We start from the raw sequence: 19,923 nt of genomic DNA, 5'->3' as shown, positions 1-19,923 counted from the left end.
TGGTCTTTTGATTATATAGACCTACTTCCTTATCCACCAAAATGAAAATTTGGATTCTGTCCTATGTAATGAAAAACATAATGTAAATGACTGGTCTAAAAAGGGATTATTAATGATTTGCCCAACCGGAACACCCCTTTACATTTTGCATCTTTAAAGCAGTATTCAGACTTTTTATTGTACGTACAATATTGTATGTAACATATATACGTTATTTAATCTATTGCCATTCTATTTCCAGTAATGTTTAAGTTCTAACGAATGTTTGATGATGAAAAATCGATAATATATTTCTGCTAGATATTGTATGTAACATATTATCTATTTTTCGTCATCAAACATTCGTTAGAACTTAAACATTACTGAAAATAGAATGGCAATAGATTAAATAACGTATATATGTTACATACAATATTGTACGTACAATACTCGGAGTCTGTGGAGCGCTTAAAACCAAGTATAGATGTGGTACTGAAGCAGACAAATTTGAAAGCTATCTGATAAAGACAAAATTTGACATCAAATGAAGAATAAAACTAAAGTTTGTCTTTTTATCACTTCCGTTTTGCAATCTGTGCAAGCGAGGCTGTTGAATTTGGAAACCATATTTCACACACTTAGCCGTTGTCACTGTGAATAGCAAATTATACTTAAACAGAGGGAAATATTTGTGACAATGTTTATGAAATAGACACGAGAATTGATGACCATATTGACCCAAACATAATTGTTGATGGAAATTTTACACAAGGGTTGTAAGAACTAATCTTCAAAATCCAGGTTAAACCTGAAAACCTGAAAAGTCTCATCTCGTCTCGTACATCTCAGCCTTATCTATAATTTCATTAGTAAATTGTCAAAAACAATTGAAGGAGAAAGAATTATGTGATATAAGTAAAACATTCCAATAAGATTCAAATTTCACCATCACCTACATTCATACCTCTTCATCCAAAGTTGCGCAGATCTGGCGCTTCTTCTATATCCGGAATTCGCAGAGTGCATGTTGCAGTTACCAACTCTTCCACTACACTTCACCGGGCAGCTGATGGTCTTTCAGAGTATCACATCAGCTAACCAAGTGAAGTGTCGTGGCAGAGGGTACACATCCATCGACGTCCACTGTTGAGGTCCTCACTCCTGAGTTGCCACCAAGGATATACATGTAGATCCGAAGTTTTATATCCATTATAATATCATAAAACACACACAGTATACCAACAAACAGGTTTGTTTAGGATATAGGATAAGTTGTGTACATGCACCCCTTCCCCCCACCTGCCCCATTTGTTTACAAAAGCTTGCCCCCTTCTGTCAACATTTTGGGCTTTATGTGGTTTCAGAGTTTTAACCCACACATCTAGTAAGGCAAATACCTCTCCATGAAAAATGTCGTATGAAAATAGACCAAAATGACGCAAAATGTATATCAAAAGTTAAAGAGTTTCAGTTCTTGTGAAATCACTGTTTTATGTTGCTGAAACTAGGAAACACAAAAAGAACTTGACAATTTCTTTTCGCCTTCGATCTTAAGTCTCTCTTTTGACCACTTATAATTATGTACAAAAGATGCTAACTATGCATCAAAGAAACGCTATAGGATCATACCTGCTCATCTGCCAGGACACAGTTCTATGACCCTAATATGTTTGTACACAAATATATTGACCTTTGAATGTCTTGGGTATAAAAACTTGTAGGAACTACATGAGGTCAACTTTTATGCTATGGTTGTTGTTTGGACATTCCTGAACTATGTAATTAGAAATGAGGTCATTTTGGAGAATGACCTTTGAATGCTGGGTATAAAAACTCATACCCAACAAAACGAGGTCAACTTTTACCCTATGGTTGTTGTATGAGGTTATTGAACGATGCAATTGGAAATGAGGCTATTTTGGATATCATAGATGTTACTGAGAAAATGAAAGTTTCTAAAATCCATATACACAACACCGCATCAATCTTATTGTATGAAGCACTTTCAACAGGCATGAATACAAATATATCTTAATGGAAAATAATGAAAAAGCAGAAAATTCTGACGCTTGTAATAAGAATAAATGTGTAATGGAAGAGACCAGGATCCTGAACTAACTTCCTTGAAAACAAACTTCTACGAATAACTCCCTTGGTACAAGCTATCACATCCGTATTTCTAAGTAATAAGGTTTTCTGATAGACTCACACAGTTAATTTGATCAAAATGTCTCCCCTGGGGAGTAATTTTACCACATTTCAGCAACAAATGATGACAATTTGTTTAAAAAAATTTCTCATACATTTTGTTTACAAGTAATATGAAAATAATAAATATAAATCTCTCTTCTGCACTTATTTGAGACAGGTTACCATACACTTGGTCTCATAAAGTATGAGTTTTTGTACCCAAATTTTGTAAGGTCATTCAATGAATGTACAAATGTATTGGGGTTAAAGAACTGTGCCCTGATAGATGAACATGTTGTGAATCCTAGTGTTTCTGGATACAATCATTTCCATGATCCATCTAAAAACAGTGGGAAAAGGGTTGTGAACGATTTCAAAATTGTGAACAGAAATTCAAAAAAATCCTCAGTGGGATTGATCATGTGGTGGAACTGAAATCAAGATTTGACAGTATAATCTTCCAATAAGAAGGGTGTGGATTTTAAATAGCCCAATTCCTGATATTCTGCAGAAATGTCAAATTATTTCTAACAATTAAACTGGATGATAGTTTTTGAATGGGACTTAACAAGTCTTTCCACTTCCCACTCTAGGTTTCCGAGAAAATCTCCACAAGTGGGCCAGCACTTAATGACAATATATGCCATAGCATGGTGCCATTTTAAGCGACAAAGTGGGTGGGTGGGAGCATTTTGTAAAAATAAATGTGTTTTTCTTGCTAAACGATAAGATTTATTTTATACCATAGCTTTATATTTAAAAAAGAAAATCGGGAAAACATGTGCTTAGAGTGACATTACGATGTTTATATTTTCATTATCTGATGCAATATAAACTGGTAAACCTACACAAGATGGTTTTAAAATGACAGATTAACATCATACATCTCATTCCCACATACTATTAATCTGATTCCCATAATGACCTTTCCATTAAGTATTTTGGAACATCCCACCCAACTTTTTAAAATCTTCCCGATTTCTCAATAGATCAATTTTAAATAGCACTTAACATTCAAGTTGGAATCATTATAGCTCAAAAAAATTCAATATGTGTATAGTAAATATTGAAATTTCTGATATGGGATACTTGTGTGGTATCAAAACCGCCATTTCCTTTCCAATAATTTCTGAAATCTATCTATCGATCTCATTAACTCGTTCACATTGGACCATACTGGATCAATTCAGAGTATTCAGAAGTTGTCAATGATTCAATACTGTAAAACTGGAAATTAATTGATTAATTTTTCAGGCTTTTCCAATTTTAATGTTTTCCTTTGTTTTTAAATTCGCAATTCTAAGTTTCCTTACATTGACCTTATACACAAAAGGAATATATTTGCGCGTTGTTTATTTTCGCGGTAAAAGCTTGGAATGCGAAAAGCGCGAAAGTAAATGTAGCGCAAAAATTTCCATTTTTACAGTATCACAACTAGAAATCTTGCGGAGTGGGTTGAAGGATTCTGTTACTAATTGGTATCAACCACAAATATAACAGATATATACAGATCTGTATAACCTACATCCATAATCAATCTATTTTTATTTATTATTGTTTTCATGGAATAAATTACCAACTCAAAAGATGAACTTTTTGCGCTACTTTAATCTTCACTTTTCATTCGCTCTTTTCTAAGTTTGCCCTGCTTTAAAAACAGTCATGAGAAACGTTTGAAAGTTTTATTTTAAATTGATTAAGTTTAAGTAGGATAGCTTTCATAGTTTGTTACTTTTGTTTATTCTGATTTATTTGTTTGTTTATTTGTTTTCTAGTTTTAATTTTTGACAAATAACATTTCTTGAACATGTTCAGAAATTTGGAATTTATTTTACAAGTAACTAAAGGTTTGGCACCTTCAAAATACGAGTGGCAGGAAACTTGAAAGTCAATTTCACTACAAACCAAAATGGTCCAATCTCCACCGGCACAGTTCACTGACCTCCACTACACAATCAAAGCTCAAAATCTGACCTCAAGTTGAAGAGTATGAGTTTTTGTACCCACATTTTCAAAGGTCATTCTATGAATGTACAAGGATATTGGGGTTCAAGAACTGTGCATTGATAGATGAGCATGTTTGCGATCCCAATGCTTGCCTAAGAGTAATAAGACACTTGGGTTGGGAGAACTGCAACACAGACCTGACAAAATGCAGCTAATGAATTTCTGATCAACTATTACTGAACAGGATTTGAGTCTGCACTATTTCTTATTTACAAAGTGGCCCCCTAAATGTAAATAAAGCTAATCAACTCAGTCTTCCGGTTTTAAAGACGATGGGCCTGGAAAAAGGTAACGATGGAAAATGACAGGCTTGCAACAAGCATGGATGTTACCACGTTCTGTCAGAAAGTAGTTCCTGGTCCGGGAAAAAAATGGGCTATTTCCATTGAAATCTACACACCCCCTATGGAAGACACGACCTTAATCTCCCACACAGAGAGTGTGAATTTCAAACAGGGCTACCTGAATGGCAGACTCCAGCACAGTTCATTCTTTATGTGTGTTATTACATTGAAGAATGAACTATGGCATCTGGAGATAATGATGGAAAACCTGCATAGTTCATTCTTTACAAGATTTTATGTTAAAGAATGAACTGTGGCATCTGGAGATGATGAAGTAAAACCAGCACAGTCCATTCTTTATGTATGGTTTTACATATAAGAACGAACTGTGGCAGCTGGTGATGATAACACTTACCTTCAAGTTTGGCCAGTTCCTTGAAATGTGGGTACAGGTGTAAGGTAGCATTGCCCTATAGATAGAAAGAGGAAGAAAGAATACAAGAGAAACACATTAAATATCAATATATACAGTTCTTTCTATATAATAGTAAATTTCTTAGTGCAGAAAATCATTTGTTTTACCATGTGTTTGGAAGGGGTTGTCAGAGTTCATGCATTAGATGCATCAACATCTGCGCAAGTGCTTTATTTTTGTCTAATTTCTCTTTCCAACAAGTAATACGCATTCATTAACCTATAAACAAATTCAAATTTTAACTTCTGAAGATACCAAAGATACAATTATTACTACCAAAAAAAAATTATAGTGCGCTACGCACAGGCACAACACCTAGACGTTGATCCACAAGCCTCAGCACACTTTACAGCAGGTGCACTTCTCAGAAACTATAGTTTTCAAAATGGAAAAATAGGCAATCATTTCCGAATTACACAGTACTGATAATAAAAACAAAATTTAACCCAATTATTGATGAAATAAATAAAATCCTTTTATGCTTTGAAAATAAAATATGGGTACGACATCCAAAACTCACAACTTGAAATTTTTTGAAAATTTACCAACTGTCACAGTACACAAAATATCCTTTTTAAGGTGTTTATCATAAAACTAGGTCTGCCGACATGTTCCTGGTTTACACAAGAGCATGTCACATAATATAGGTCTGGTGGGTCTGTATGAAGTAATACAATATAGGAACAACTACATTATGTTGCTAAACATAGAAAGCATCTGCCGGTGCAGTCTGCTCTAGCCGGCATTTACTCCATTCCTCCTCGATCCGAAAACAAGAGGTGATCAGAGCTACCTGCCGTCAGACGGCGTTTCCACAATTTTCCATACCAAAGGTGCGACGAGCACTACGATAAGGCCATGTCTAGAAAATATGTTTATTTCCCGGGTACGTACATTCACAATATTTGGGAACATTAACAAAATTGCAGACTGTCCACCCGTTCTTACATTTGATATAGCTATTTCAGTTGAAATCCATATACCCTATGGAATACACGACTTTAATCTTCTGAGGGTGTGAATTTCAAATGGGGTTAGTTAACCTTAATGGGTGACCCCTTAATCTACGACCCTATGGGAAATAATGGTCATGGCTTCCATAGGGGGTGTATTGATTTTAACTGGGATAACACATTCCTGACAAGCTTTAATTAAACTCCAAATGACACAATTTCCCTGGAACTTGATTACCAAATTGGGATTTTTTTCCACAGAGGCATGGAATTTAGTGCAGTCTTAACGCAGCCCAATTTGTGGAAGAAGCACCCAAAATCCTGATATTTGTATAACCACTTACTGGAATAGATTGACTGCTCAGTGCCAGAAGTGGTTAAGTGCATTAGTTGCTATGTGTAGCTGCCCTATGCAGATGAGTACAATAATATACTGTGTGTAATTTGCATGATGGGCAGCTACTGCACTTACCCACTTCTGGCACTGAGCAGTTGCGATGTTTGATCACACTCTCTACTCCTCAATCGCTAGATAAAGTGGCCATCGAAAATCTAAACTTCTAAAAAGCCTTAAGCCAATAAAAAAAGGAAGTACTAAATCTGCTATGCTTGATATTTTGAGCAACTTTTGTCAAACGTTGGAACATGCCACTTAAGTAGCCCAATTGGGCCACATAGGCATCATGTGGCAACCCTGCGTACAGTATAGGAATAACACAATGGGTACAAATACCTGGATCATCCATATGCCTACTGTATGATGAATAATTGAATGCCTGCCAGAGAGGCCAACACACATTCTATATTTTAAAGAGAATTGTGCAGCATGTTGCTGTATGTCCAGATGTCCTGTTTGTCATACCAGGCACACGGTCAGTATCTTGCAACATAAGATTTGTCCTGTTCATATTCAATCTGGGAATAATACTTTAATAGAGCACACTTTGCTGACATACATTTCCAGTCTCCTCCACAGGGTGTTGTTTGAATATCCAACGTTTTTAAACTCAAACTATCATGTGTGATTTGCTCCACACAACAACGCCCTCAATTGTTCTTGAATTTCTACTTTTTGCATTATTGTAATGCCCAATGGTGTACTAAAATACCATGTGACAGACTAAGCCGGAAGTGCTTTAACAGTAAAATTTAAGTTTTTTATAATAAACCTGGGGATCCTCCTTTTTATTCTCTGTGTTCACATGTGTATCATTGACATATAAACTGTGTATACATCGCTATTCATCTTTAGTTAATATGCCTTATTTATACGTCCCAGCTGTGTGAAGCTCCACTCAATGACGATCCGCGAGCTAATAGGGCCTACATGCATTGACGATAGTTACAGGTGCTGGAATGAAATGCAATTTTCTTTGTTTTACCTTATTTGTTTGGTTCAAAATTAAAAGGGGACATAATGTAATCAGTGAAAACTTTGGATGCCAATTGGGATTGGTGGGAAATAGAGCGCCCTGCAGAATTTTTAAAACCCAAGCCTAAAAACTCAATGACAGGGAAATTTTTCCCTGTTGAGGGGTTTTATTTGTTTGTTTGTGGTTGCAGCAATAATGCAATGGGTAAAATAAAGTAGCCGACATTCACATAATTTACAATTTTGCGGATGTTGCTTTAACGTTTATCTTTTATCTCCTTCTTTGCTTTGTTGTTTCATTTTGTCGAATTTCCTGACTTTCCTCACATCAAATATTATAATAGAGCAAGCCAAACTGAACTGTACCCTATGGGAACAATGATATGCCAGTGTCAATAAACAATGGCATCTTTTCAAAATAAATCTTTCCAAGAATTTAGTTGCTGGTGCGTTTTAATAAAGGTATTACTTTTGTGTGAACAAAAAATGTCTTTGAATTAGACTTGAACCGAGTCTCAACTCTGCACAAACGTTTGCTCTACACAGCATTTTTATTGAAATGTTGGTACTCTTTTCCTCAAGTTAATATAACACCTTCAAATCTAAATTTCATTTTACATCACTGATCAGAATTCACTGCAACAATTTGTATCATTTCAAGAATTTGAAACATTTTTATTAGAGGATATTAATCATATTTGAAGTTGCATTTATCTGTTGTGCAACTATAATCATTTACTTCAGCAATGACTGGGGCTTATTAATTAATTCTCTTTTTGTTCATCTCATTCATTATGAATGCATTATAATATTCTCCACTGTGGCTTGCGCACATATTGATGTTAACACTTACTGCGAGTGATCACATTTGTTTTACAAAGCAGTCAAAAGGCAAAAATGAAAGCCCTATATTCTACATGTAGAACTTGCTGAAAATGGGCGATATGTGGCCACAAAGACCTCTTTTTTTAAACCCCCCTCTCACACATTAAACCCTATTTTATAGCTTTGCTGTAACCCAATGACCCCCTCCCTTGGACCACAAGAACTTCCTTTTGCAATGCCCACTCACTCCTCTCAAACTTTTTTTATAGTTTTGCTATCACCCAATGACCCCCCTGGCCACACCCAATCACTCCCATTATTTAAATTATTTAAATAAGATTAAATTTCAATAAATTTCAGATCAATTAGTCTCATTGTCAAATGCCCATGTTTTGTTTTCCTAAGTTAACAGATTGATTTCCCCTTAAAATTTTCACTTTATAGCGGAGTGAATAATTTAGTACATAGTATACATTTGGTACGAGTACTTGGTTGCGAGTACGAGTGCACAGTGACAAATCATGTGTATGAGTACTTTTGCATGAGTGCGAGTACTTGAGTGGAGTACGAGTCAAGAGTACGAGTAGTACTTCAAGTCTGGTAGACATGTTGGATTGATGTCAAAACATTGAGCTTAGTTTGTGCAGACAGTAAATATTGTTGATTTCTATTACTGTACAAGTAGTAATTTTTGTGTGAGCTTTATTCTCACAAATTTCACAAATGAGGTTACGTTGCAAATTAAACAACACATGAATATTAACTTTTGTCATATAGAATAACGCAAGTTAAGGCATGAATTTCCCAAAACTACCAACACACAAAGACCCCCTCTCTTTCAGAAATCACCCAAGAGTAAAGACGTGTGTGTGAAAATATCCACTTCCACTGCATCCTCTATAAACATGCGAAAAAAGAGCAGTGTTCATCTTGAAACATTGTGGATATAGCGCTTTATAGAGTGTAAATAGAGGTGAGTACGCGACAGGAACTGGACTTACCGTGAGGGATTCTCGTTTGCGTCCGCTGGTGACAAACGTGAACCCTTGGGTTTCAATAGCCACACCTGTTCGTTGCACATGTTCTTCAATGTACCTGTAGAAAAGAAACAAAGAAACATGAAAATGTTAGTTATATTATACATCACACTCGGACTTACTGTATTGATGCCCCGTCTTATGAACGCCCTATTTTTTTCAAAGAAAAAGTGACAGAAATGCAGAAATTTCCTTCCCATAGCATGTAAGCAATTTAGGTAAGCTTAAAACTGGCATGTCATAATCGCAAAATTGCATCATGGAGAAATCCTGTTCAAACTTAAATTTCTATCCAATACATCACCCTATTATAGCAGAATGTGCATATTCAACCAAATAAATTGCATTCTTGCATAAAAATGCACTTATAGGTCTAATTTTGTAGCATTTTGTATCGTAAGGCCCTTTACAATTAATTCTTAGTTTCCTGTTTCCCAAAGTAGAGAATTACAAAATATTTAATTATTTCATTTTTATTTTGGATTTTCGCTTTTAAAATAACTTTTAATGACTTTCATTTGCTACTTTCTAACTTTGAACATATATCAAGCAACTATAATGATGAATAAACAAATAACATAACTGTACCATTACTTATGTATAAAATCAAACATAGTTCTAAAATAATTAAATGCATGTTCCTAGTCAAAACGGGTTTATGTAGGTTGCGAACACTTGTTTTAAAATAAAGAACATAAAAGATAATTAATAATTAATAATTAAAAGTCACCTCATGCCTTGTTTTCAACCATGAAACAGGAAACTAAGAATTAATTGTGAAGGGCCGAAAGGTACAGAAGAAGTTGTATAAGATTCTTAATTTCAAATGGGGTTACCGAATGGGCGACCTTATTTGAAATCAGTTTTCTACACCCCATGTGCTGGAGATTAAGTTCATGTCTTCCATAGGGGGTGTATGTATTTCAACTGGAATAGCCCAACAATATAGCATGATGGGAAGGGTGTGGGTTTTCTGGAGATAATAAATTCCTTGTATGTTCTTAGTTTACTATGCTAATGTTGCAATTGTTTTCAAGAGTAAATGTTATCCAAAAGGTTACATTTCAAGCGCATCACATTAAAACTCCCATTGGGTGCCCCATTCCTTTTTAAAGGAATTTTTATAAGTTGTTCAAGGAGATTCATTATTGATTCTAATAGTAAAATGAATTGCACAGAATCATTATCTTCCGAATCTTGTTGTAGTTTGAATCCTTGAAAGGGATCAAAGTGCAATCACCTTTAACCATTTGAAGTAAAATGTTCAAACAAAACAGTAAAAGAGCAGTATGTAAATATCATGTACTTTCATCACCTTGATGCAATACTTGTTGTTATCTCACATTGGATTATGTTGAGTAATTAGTCCTGTCCAATCATGGAATGGACCTTGCACATTATCACATTTCAGAATATCAATCTTACCCACAATGCATTTGATAAAATTAAATTAAATTAAACATGCAACCTAGCCATCTATCTCCATTTGGTTCTCTCGAGATGGTAACATCAGCGTACGATACACATGCGACCAAAAGCGGTGCATATGCAGCCTGTGACTGCAATCTAATTATCTGATTGGTTCTTATAGCTGGGTGATATGACATGATAACGATTCAGCGTGCGCGAGTCAACGCAATACTTGAACACGCTATATTGAACCAATCGGGAGGTGCGTAGCAACAACAGGGAGTACTTTACGGAACTAATCGAATCTAAGCCCTAGGTAAATTCCATATAAAATGAAGGATGTAATTTGATTAAAATTTGGTAGAGGCCTACTTATGATTATAATATCTTTATTTGAATTGATGTGTTTAAAATAAAGGTATTGTTTTTAGCCGCTGTTGTGCATCTATCGTCTCATATAACAGGGGTGTCATTATTTTTGGATACTCAGCTTCACCTTGTTTTACTTAAAATAATGATGTTGCCCGTGTTATATGAGATTATAGATGCAGGACAGCAGCTGAAAACAATACTTTTATTCTCTAATTATTATACCTGTGCATTGCATGATGGGAAGGCAGATTCTATGGTTTGGGCCTTGGATAAGATAGAGCTAGGTCATCATATAATTAGTTTTGTGACGGCCTTGTTGATCCATGTACAGCTTGTCTACATGAGTTGCATCACTAATGTGTACAATAATTATCTAATCCAAAGACTGGACATTAGTTGACTACTAATGACATTCATTTCTTGCCTCACTTTGTTTCCTCCCTCTACATTTTTGATGTGTTTGGTGAGGAGGTGATAGGCGGGTTTAGCATTATGGGATTCATGTAGATTCAAGGGGGGAGGGCAAAGATTTGTTGGCGGGCCGAGGGGGGAGGGGCGAGCAATTTTTGGCAGGCTGAGAGGGGGGCAAGCGATTTTTGGCTCGCTGTTCGGAAATTTTACCCCAGGGGGACTCATAATTATTGCACAGCCCCTAAGTTCTTGTCGTCACTTCTCCTCTCCTCACCCAATCCCTTCTAACAGCATGCAATTTTTATACCAAACACACTGTAGTTTGACCTGCTTAGGTATTTAACCAATGTTTCATTTAACAAACCACAATAAACTGAAATGTTGGCAAATCATAGTGTTTTGATCTGGCACTCACTTCCTCCCAAATTTTGTTCACTTCTGTACTCCCATTATACCCTACCTAAGTTTTAAAGCAAGTAAATCTAAGAAAAGACCTGCCATTTTGTTACCAATCACACTTTAAAATGACTGGTTACATAACCACATTCCAATTCATTCAAGCCACAGTATAAATGCTTTTCTACTCGACCCAGTTGAGCAAGTGCATTTCAGAAAAGACCTGCCATTTTATAACGGAACACACTATACCATGACCTGGTTCAGTAACCACATGTTAACTTGGTTTGCCACAGGTAAATGAAGCATATCCAAACACAGCCCTGTGACCATTGTTGTATAACTTGGATTCAATGAACCCAAGAACCACGATACTGAGTCATTCAATATGTCCACATGATGGCCAATATCTACAGATCAGGGGTGTGAATGGACACAGAAAAAGGAAAATTACTGGAAAAAATATGAAAAAAAAGCGTAAAGTTGGGATAAAAACACCAAATATGGGCTGAAAATAAACCAAAACAAATAAATTTGGCAAAAAAAGAGGAAATCAGCTAGCTAAAAAGAGGAACTCCCATAAATGTATGGATCCTCAGTACTGTAACCACTTGGTATAATAAGCCTACCCCCCCACCCCCTCAAAATAACAGGACGCTCTGAGTGGTATCAGATCGCAATGGACCAAGTGCTACTTAAGTTATGGATGGGCAGTTTTTGAAAAACAAACAAACAATAAACCAAGTTATTGTTATTCCAGCTCCAGAAACTCAAGTGTGGACACAAGAATGGGTAACCTGGAGTTACAGAAACTTCAGATTTTGTGGTTGTGTGAACTAGCCCATTCACGACTGACCAACTCTGTGGGCTACTTCATAGTGCATGGTATAGAGTGCAAAAAGTTAAAACCGCCTCTCCTGTATTATTTCACATGAAGTGAAATTGTGAGAAAAATTGATGTATTTTTTGCCAAACGGAAAATGAACAAAATCTTTTTAATTTGTAGAATTTTGTTCCCATTAATTAAACAAAGCTAACAGTTAAAATTACTGATGCATGACAACTTCCAATTCGGATCAGTTTTTACACAAAGTTTAGGAGCTTCGTTGAATATAGTGCATTAAAATTGAATAAGAAAATACCCTTTTCAAAAATCAATCTGAGAACATACATTTACATTGGTCCTTCCTTCAATCATTAATAGGGTTGAAAAATCACAGTTTTAACAAGAGTCCCCCACCCCACCACCACCACCAAACTGCTCAGATCTGACAAATTAATGAAAAATAAATGCCGATACAATATCACGCTAAACAGCCTGCCTATTTTGAGCAGTGACAAATGTACAGGAATAAGGGCCAATAAATAAGACTATTCCAATTGAAATCCATACACCCCATGGAAGACATGACCTTAATCGTCCACACAGGGAGTGTGAAATTCAAATGGGGTTACCTGAACAGGGGACTCCATTTGAAATCTATGCCCCTTGTGTGGGAGATTTAAGATCACATATTCCAGGGGTGTATGGATTTTAACTGGAATAGCTGATAAAGATTGTCTCTTTGTTTTATTTACCTGATCAAATGAAAGTTATACAAGAGGTCAATTGTTGCATAACTCAACACTGTTGCATAACCCAACAAAAGGTTACATCATTCTAAACAATAAAACGCCACCCCCTCATCCACAAAATCATCCACAATATTCCCTCCAGCCCACACACTGATAAAGGTACATTATCACGGCCACTCATCAGACACAAATATCAAATGATCGACCCCCTCACTGGATAATAATCACATTTATCAATTATTATTTTCAAGTGGACGTGATAATAATAGGTCTGGTGATCAGTGATCAACATCTCGGTGACATTTTCTACACAAATTTTTATTTTTAAAATGGACAAATATCAAACATGATCATCCGTGCCTTTGACTGGATAAAATCACATCTGTCGTGGGATAACTACCCACTTTTATAACAAATAATTGTATTTCAGTTGGACGTTACAATTATAATAGGCCTGTTCATCAATGATCGGCATCTCCGTAACATTTTCTACTCAATTATTTGATCAACAAATCAAGAATCTATCCCCTCTCCAAATTAAGATATTATCCACAAGTGACATTTAATGTTACTATTCTCAAGTAGATATGAGAAAAATGGTTTCTAAAAAAAGAAAATGATATCAAGGTGAATGTAATGTTTCTTGTCATTTGAAGCCAATTTTAGTTAAGACTAAGCCTATTATTTCAGACACGCGTAAATAATCCTGCGATTTTGGCAATTTTAATAACAAAATATTCACTACAATACAATAAATGCATCCACCTTTATGGGAAATGAAAACACTGCATGTAGGATGCGCGAGTGCAGTCGTACATGATCAATACACTTCACGGATATTTTTCAAACACCTTTTCCAATTGGCTGCTATTTATGAAAGTGTATGAAAAATTAAAAAAACACCTGTTGGGAGTGCCCTTCTTTTCCTTGTCTTGATCTGTATCTTCAAAGCTGTTTCTCTCTCTTCTTCCTACATAGGCTAATATTTACAGATTTTAGCATGGCTTGAGCAATTTGCATTAGTCTGGTTCCATCAGGGCCAAAGTGTGTCTGCTTGGCCTGACCAATCAGACCATACAAAGTGGGAAACATTTTGGACCCAAGGGCCACGGCCACATTGTGAACTTCGCAACACCTTAATGGGTCAGTTCTTACAAACTTTTAGATAATAAATTCATTTTAGGTGAATGTCAGTTTAAAGGCTTTAGACATTTTCTAGTACTTCATGTGGCCTCACAGGTACTACAAGTTGGCCATTCCTCCATTACACAAATCAACAAACCTTAGACTTACTTGTATCGTGCCTAATCCATACCGTCATCCAGACCGCATCTTCTCTCCTGTATCTCATTACCATCAGATTTTTTTCTCTCATTTATGGAACAAAATGATATAAAAAGACAATCCTAGCTTTCTAAGGAGTGAGTGGGCCCCGGCACATGTCAACGCAAGTGCACTAGTTGCATTAGCATTTCACATCCGATGCTGTTCAATTTTATATGAGGAAGTTTCTGATGTAAAGACAACACACCTTGCCGGTATAGAGTCATGAGAGTTATACAAATTAACAAAGATCCAATGTTCCATTCATCCACAACGTGTTAACGATCGTACGGTGAAACACAATTGTACATGTGTGTTTATTGCATACAATCACTCACACACACAGCTAGATCCATAGTTACCATATGTAGTTCAGTCCACGAGGTAGGAATAGAGCACACATGCATAGAGTGCATAGCCACGAGGTACTTTGGCACAGTCAACACACTTCTAGCCACCCTAGAAACACGTACGCCACTGCCCAACCGGTCAATGTGGTTCACTCAGCTGCCTCTGGAACTTGGCACAGTCAGTTGATAATGATACTGCTATACATAGTCCATTTATACACAAAACATTGGTATGAGTCAGATTCGTCAGAGGTGGCCAAGATTCATGTCTTCACCCCATGAGCAGGACCACTAGAATGACTGTTGACTGTAAACCAAACTGACCAAGCCACGCCAAGCCAACCCAGCCAGCCAAGGCCTGACACAGGGTCACTTGATTGTGACCAAGGCTCTAGAGTGGCTCTTGGGGGTCACCTAACAAAGCATGCCATAAGGTCACGTCCTTGTGCGACCTCCATGGTGTTTGAATATAGAGTGGTCAACACTGTCCATTGCTGATTACATGCAAGGTTTTCCTGACCAACATTTCAACCACATTTATATAGAAGGCCCTCAGGTCCTCACATTTAAGGTGAAAAGGTCAACTATTGCCCTAAAAATAAGAGAGATGTCATCAGGTCTGAAAAAAGACACAGAATTTAAAAGACATACCCAGGGAAAATATTTCCAAGGATTAATGGCTAGAAAATAAACTTTAAAACAGCACAACATGATATGTTGTTTTTTTTCAATGGCAAAGAAGAAACTATATAAAATTGAGGCCATGCTAGAAAATAAACTTGATGGCCCTGTGGACATTGCTAGATCCTGGTGACAATGCTAGACCCTGGTATCACCTTGAAAGATGGTGTGCCAAATCTTTTATAAGTTTTGTATTTCTGTTTGTAATCAGACTTTTTGACCCCATTCCGACCCAACAAAAGGACTTTCTCTTTAGAACATCATCAAACTTTTGGTTTGTTGGCTTTATACAAGCCGATGTCCTTCTTTGACATTCACAACAAAACCTTGCCTACATCCTTGGCCCAACCATTCATGTAAGCCCTATCATGTAACATTATTGAAATACCCATCAACTGGAAGAGATGGGTCATGGACAGGAGGCTTAAATCTAAATCCGTTAACTGATTAATAATTCATATTTATTTCCTTTATGCTATGTGATTATATTGATCTCTATCCAGATACATGAAGAATTTAAGAAATAAAGACTTCAACCCGGCCCCAACTCAACACAAAAGTTGGTAACCATGCATGCGAGTTACCAAATATGTCAAAGATTATTGGGGCTTAAGAAAGTCTAGCAAATTGCAGACAGAAAGCTACCAAAAGGTGAGCTAATTTAGCTGTTTGAGAATAAAGATCTGTTCAATATGTCAAAGACCCCCTTTGCAATGATTTTTCAGCAAATTTACCCCCTTTTTCATGCAAAATCGAGGACAAAATTTTGGCCAAAAAAACATTTTACGCCTTTTTTGTGGTTTTTATTGACTAGAATTTCAAACACTCCTTTTCAATGAGACAATAAATATTGACATAAAATTACCAAGTACCAAGTTTTCCCAAGTACCATTTTTATCCAAATTTGGGGGACATTGCAAATTAAATACCCCCTATTTTGCCAATTTCTGGTAAAAAAATTACCCCTTTTCTGAGCTTTTTGGTAACAATCATGGTTACCAACTTATGTGTTGAGTAGGGAGGGGGACTTCAACAACTGGTTTTGCTTTTAAATTTTGGATTCATACACTCTTAGATAGTAAAAACCAATCAGAGCAAATGTTAGAAGAAGCCCAAAGTGTGCGCACTGATTTTGTATTTGCACAGGCGCAGATGCGCACACTCTATATAAGTGCACATAATGCTTTTGGACACATTCATTTTTCTTGCAGTTTGTTGCATTTACATATGCTCGCATTTTTCCAACATTTTAGTGGCAATTTTGTTATAAAAATAGCAAAAACCATAGGAAATCAGCCTAGCAGAACTCCAAAAGTATGCACAATTTGGCAATAAGGACTGTAACTTAAGGGGCATTCCTTCATTTGGGACAGCCAAGGTTCATCTCATTGAAAATTTTCACAAATTAGAAATGTTTTTATGCACCTGGAACAAACATATAGCCTACTATTATCTTCTGTTATAAAATACAAGGATATCTAATGTTTGTTCCTAGATTTAATACAAAAGACAAAAACAAAAAACAAAAAAAATCTCAGTTCTGGATTGAACTGGTCATGGTCATTTCAAATTAACATTTTTTTCTTCTATTAATTACATTAAGGGCAAAGGTAGGTGAGGGTCATTTGAAAACAAATCTGGCCAAAATGTCTTAATGAACCTTGCTGACAACATGAGTTTATTTCTGGACATTAGAATGCAACAAGGACATGGCTGCTTAAAGGCAATAGCTGCTATTTAGACAATAATAACTACGCGCTATCTGTTTTGAGATCCAAAACAAAACCCGACAATTTCACGCAATGACCGTAAAACAGATGGTGCAAAGTTATTATTGTCATTCATTACCGCCAATTTACAAATTTGTTTCATGAAAATAACATATTTTTTGCTTAAAATACGATTGAAAATGTATTTTCCTTTCACCGTTTTAATTCGCAATTTATACGCGATCAACAAGTACGCAAGTTTACTCGCGGTGATTACGAGTGTTTGTTTGCGCATTAAGAAATAATACACAAACGCCGGTCAATTGTGTGCGACATTGGAACAATTACGCATTTACGGTCAATTGTGAGATATTAATGACCTCGATTTGCATTCGTGTTTTCACAAATAATAAGATATTATTGGATCACACGCATCACATATATTAATGAGGTTATGAAGGAGAGACCCGCAGCCCAAAATCAACACCTCGCAGGGGTACGAACTATCTCCAGTTTACAACAGCTTGCTGAAATCAGTGAAACCAACTGGCAACTCTAGTAGAAGATCTTCTAGAAACACTGATTTTAGCAACATCTCACACACCATCACCCACTGAGGAAGGAACCAGTTGGTTCTGAAATATTTGGGAAAATAACCTGGTGAGTGCAGTTGAAAGTTTTAATCTTTTTACTTACAGGTTATGAAGAGGTTTTAAATATGGTGAAACTGGACAAAGAAGGGGAGGTGCAAAAATTAGGCCCTATTTTGATTAGGGCACATACACTGGAGTGAATTAAGGTCGGATTGCAAGCGTTTTTAAATCTAATTTCAAGCCAAAATGAGAAACTAAAAGCAACTTGACAAGTCAAGGGGGAGGGGAAGTAGTTTTTGTAGAATAACAAGACAAAAACATACAAACCTTCATGCTTGCTGAGACACATTGGTCTAAATAAACAATTTCAGGTTTGAATTTTTGGTTACCCAAATGCACAAATGGGAGATATTAATTGAAATAAAAGAGAAGAAATTTTGTTGCAATCCAAAATGGGCAGAACATTTTTGGAAAATCACCCTATCCCATCCCACAGGTACACAATCATACAAACATTTATAGGATGACAAAAAAGAGAAAATGAAATGATTCAACAATAATAGTTCATATCCTGACCTCACATTAGGCCAAGGAAAGTCGATTTTGAGTTTCCCGTCACCCGCCCTCACTTCATTTTCTGACCCTCACTTGAATTCATTATTGTGATTTTACAAAAAATACCAATGAAAACTGGTTATATTTGCAAAAAAATTATGAATATCCCTTTATTTTTTGTGGAAAAATCAAAATCAAAACATACATTTTGCTGTCAACCTCTTTGTAATATACTTTTGAATCTCATTTGGGCTAAACATCCATCTTCAAGTGAGTGAGCAGCAAATAACAACACATTTTACATGCGTGTTGGTCATATTTAATGAAAGGCAGACAAATAATGATTAATGAATAATGAAAAAGTTACCTCACTTGCTTTCAGAAATTATGTGACGGGAAACTCAAAATTGACTGTTATGGCCTTACAGAGAACCCCATATTTCCTATTTTCTGGGCATGTCGGCTCTACATAATGGTGACATATCAAAAAGGGTAGCCTGGTGTCGTGATTTTTATTTTCAATGGGCTACAGTAAGGCTTTAGTAGGCAAGTAATGGGGCTGAAATAGGGCCCGTAGCCATTTATTTTCACCCTTAGATCACCAGTCACAACTTAACAAGGTAGCTGTAGTAAATAAGAGGCATAGCCACTACCATAGGTCCAGATTGCAATCCCAGGATTGCAATCAGAGAAACTCAACAAGTCCTCTAAATCATAAGGCAGCAATTCCACCATCACACAAAGACCCTTACAATATTTGAACTAGATAGATGCCCAAGGATCTCTCTCTTTCCACATATCACATTCACACCATTTTAAATCAGAATATCTTTTCACCACAACAATCCATGAACTTTCTCTGAGTCAGTTCATGGACAATTTAGCCACAAGAATGACAAGGGCTAGAGAGAGGAAGTATTAGCAATAAGAATGGAAGAATGAAATCAAGTGGAGAAGCGCCAGGGTCAGAAAAGATATCCTACTCTTCCCAGAATCCTTTGCAACATCATACATCACCTCATTTCATCAAGTGACACTCCCATTACTTTGTATCACAGCAGCTGATAGGTGTATCCCATCATGCTCTGCGATACCATAGTAGAACTGCACATGCCGTAGAAAGTGTACACAAGCAGATAGACTGCAATGCATGATGATGGGACACACCGACATCGCCTGGCTAATAATTATTTGGTGCAGCAGAGATACTAAAATAAATACCGGGATCGATACACGTGAATTGCTATGCACGATTTTGATATCAGACGAAAATCTTCGGATACCGGGGTGGAAAATGATGAATATCTCCCGTAAATGATTTCGTCTCAAGAAACCAGATCTGGTCTCATACACTTGAAAATACGTGTTGAACAGATATGATAGTCATTAGTTTGCGCTTTGAGAAAAGGCTGTGAGTCTTGAACTC

The 19,923-nt window shown here is 36.3% G+C and overlaps 1 protein-coding gene across 1 annotated transcript in view; it reads right to left on the bottom strand.

The window, feature by feature from the left end:
• Positions 1-19,923, bottom strand: part of LOC140146631 (uncharacterized) — a 129,248-nt gene that overhangs the window by 47,376 nt on the left and 61,949 nt on the right. The window contains exons 3-4 of the mRNA XM_072168502.1: positions 9,087-9,180; positions 4,876-4,930 (exon numbers count right to left, since the gene is read on the bottom strand). Of these exons, the coding sequence (XP_072024603.1) occupies positions 4,876-4,930; positions 9,087-9,180 (149 nt within the window). The remainder of the gene's footprint in view (positions 1-4,875; positions 4,931-9,086; positions 9,181-19,923) is intronic.

This window comes from Amphiura filiformis, chromosome 2 (assembly GCF_039555335.1).
Source record: "Amphiura filiformis chromosome 2, Afil_fr2py, whole genome shotgun sequence".
In the NCBI taxonomy this organism is placed as follows: domain Eukaryota; kingdom Metazoa; phylum Echinodermata; class Ophiuroidea; order Amphilepidida; family Amphiuridae; genus Amphiura; species Amphiura filiformis.
The sequence above is the reverse complement of the archived record's forward strand: the minus strand, read 5'-3'. Positions and strand labels throughout refer to the sequence as shown.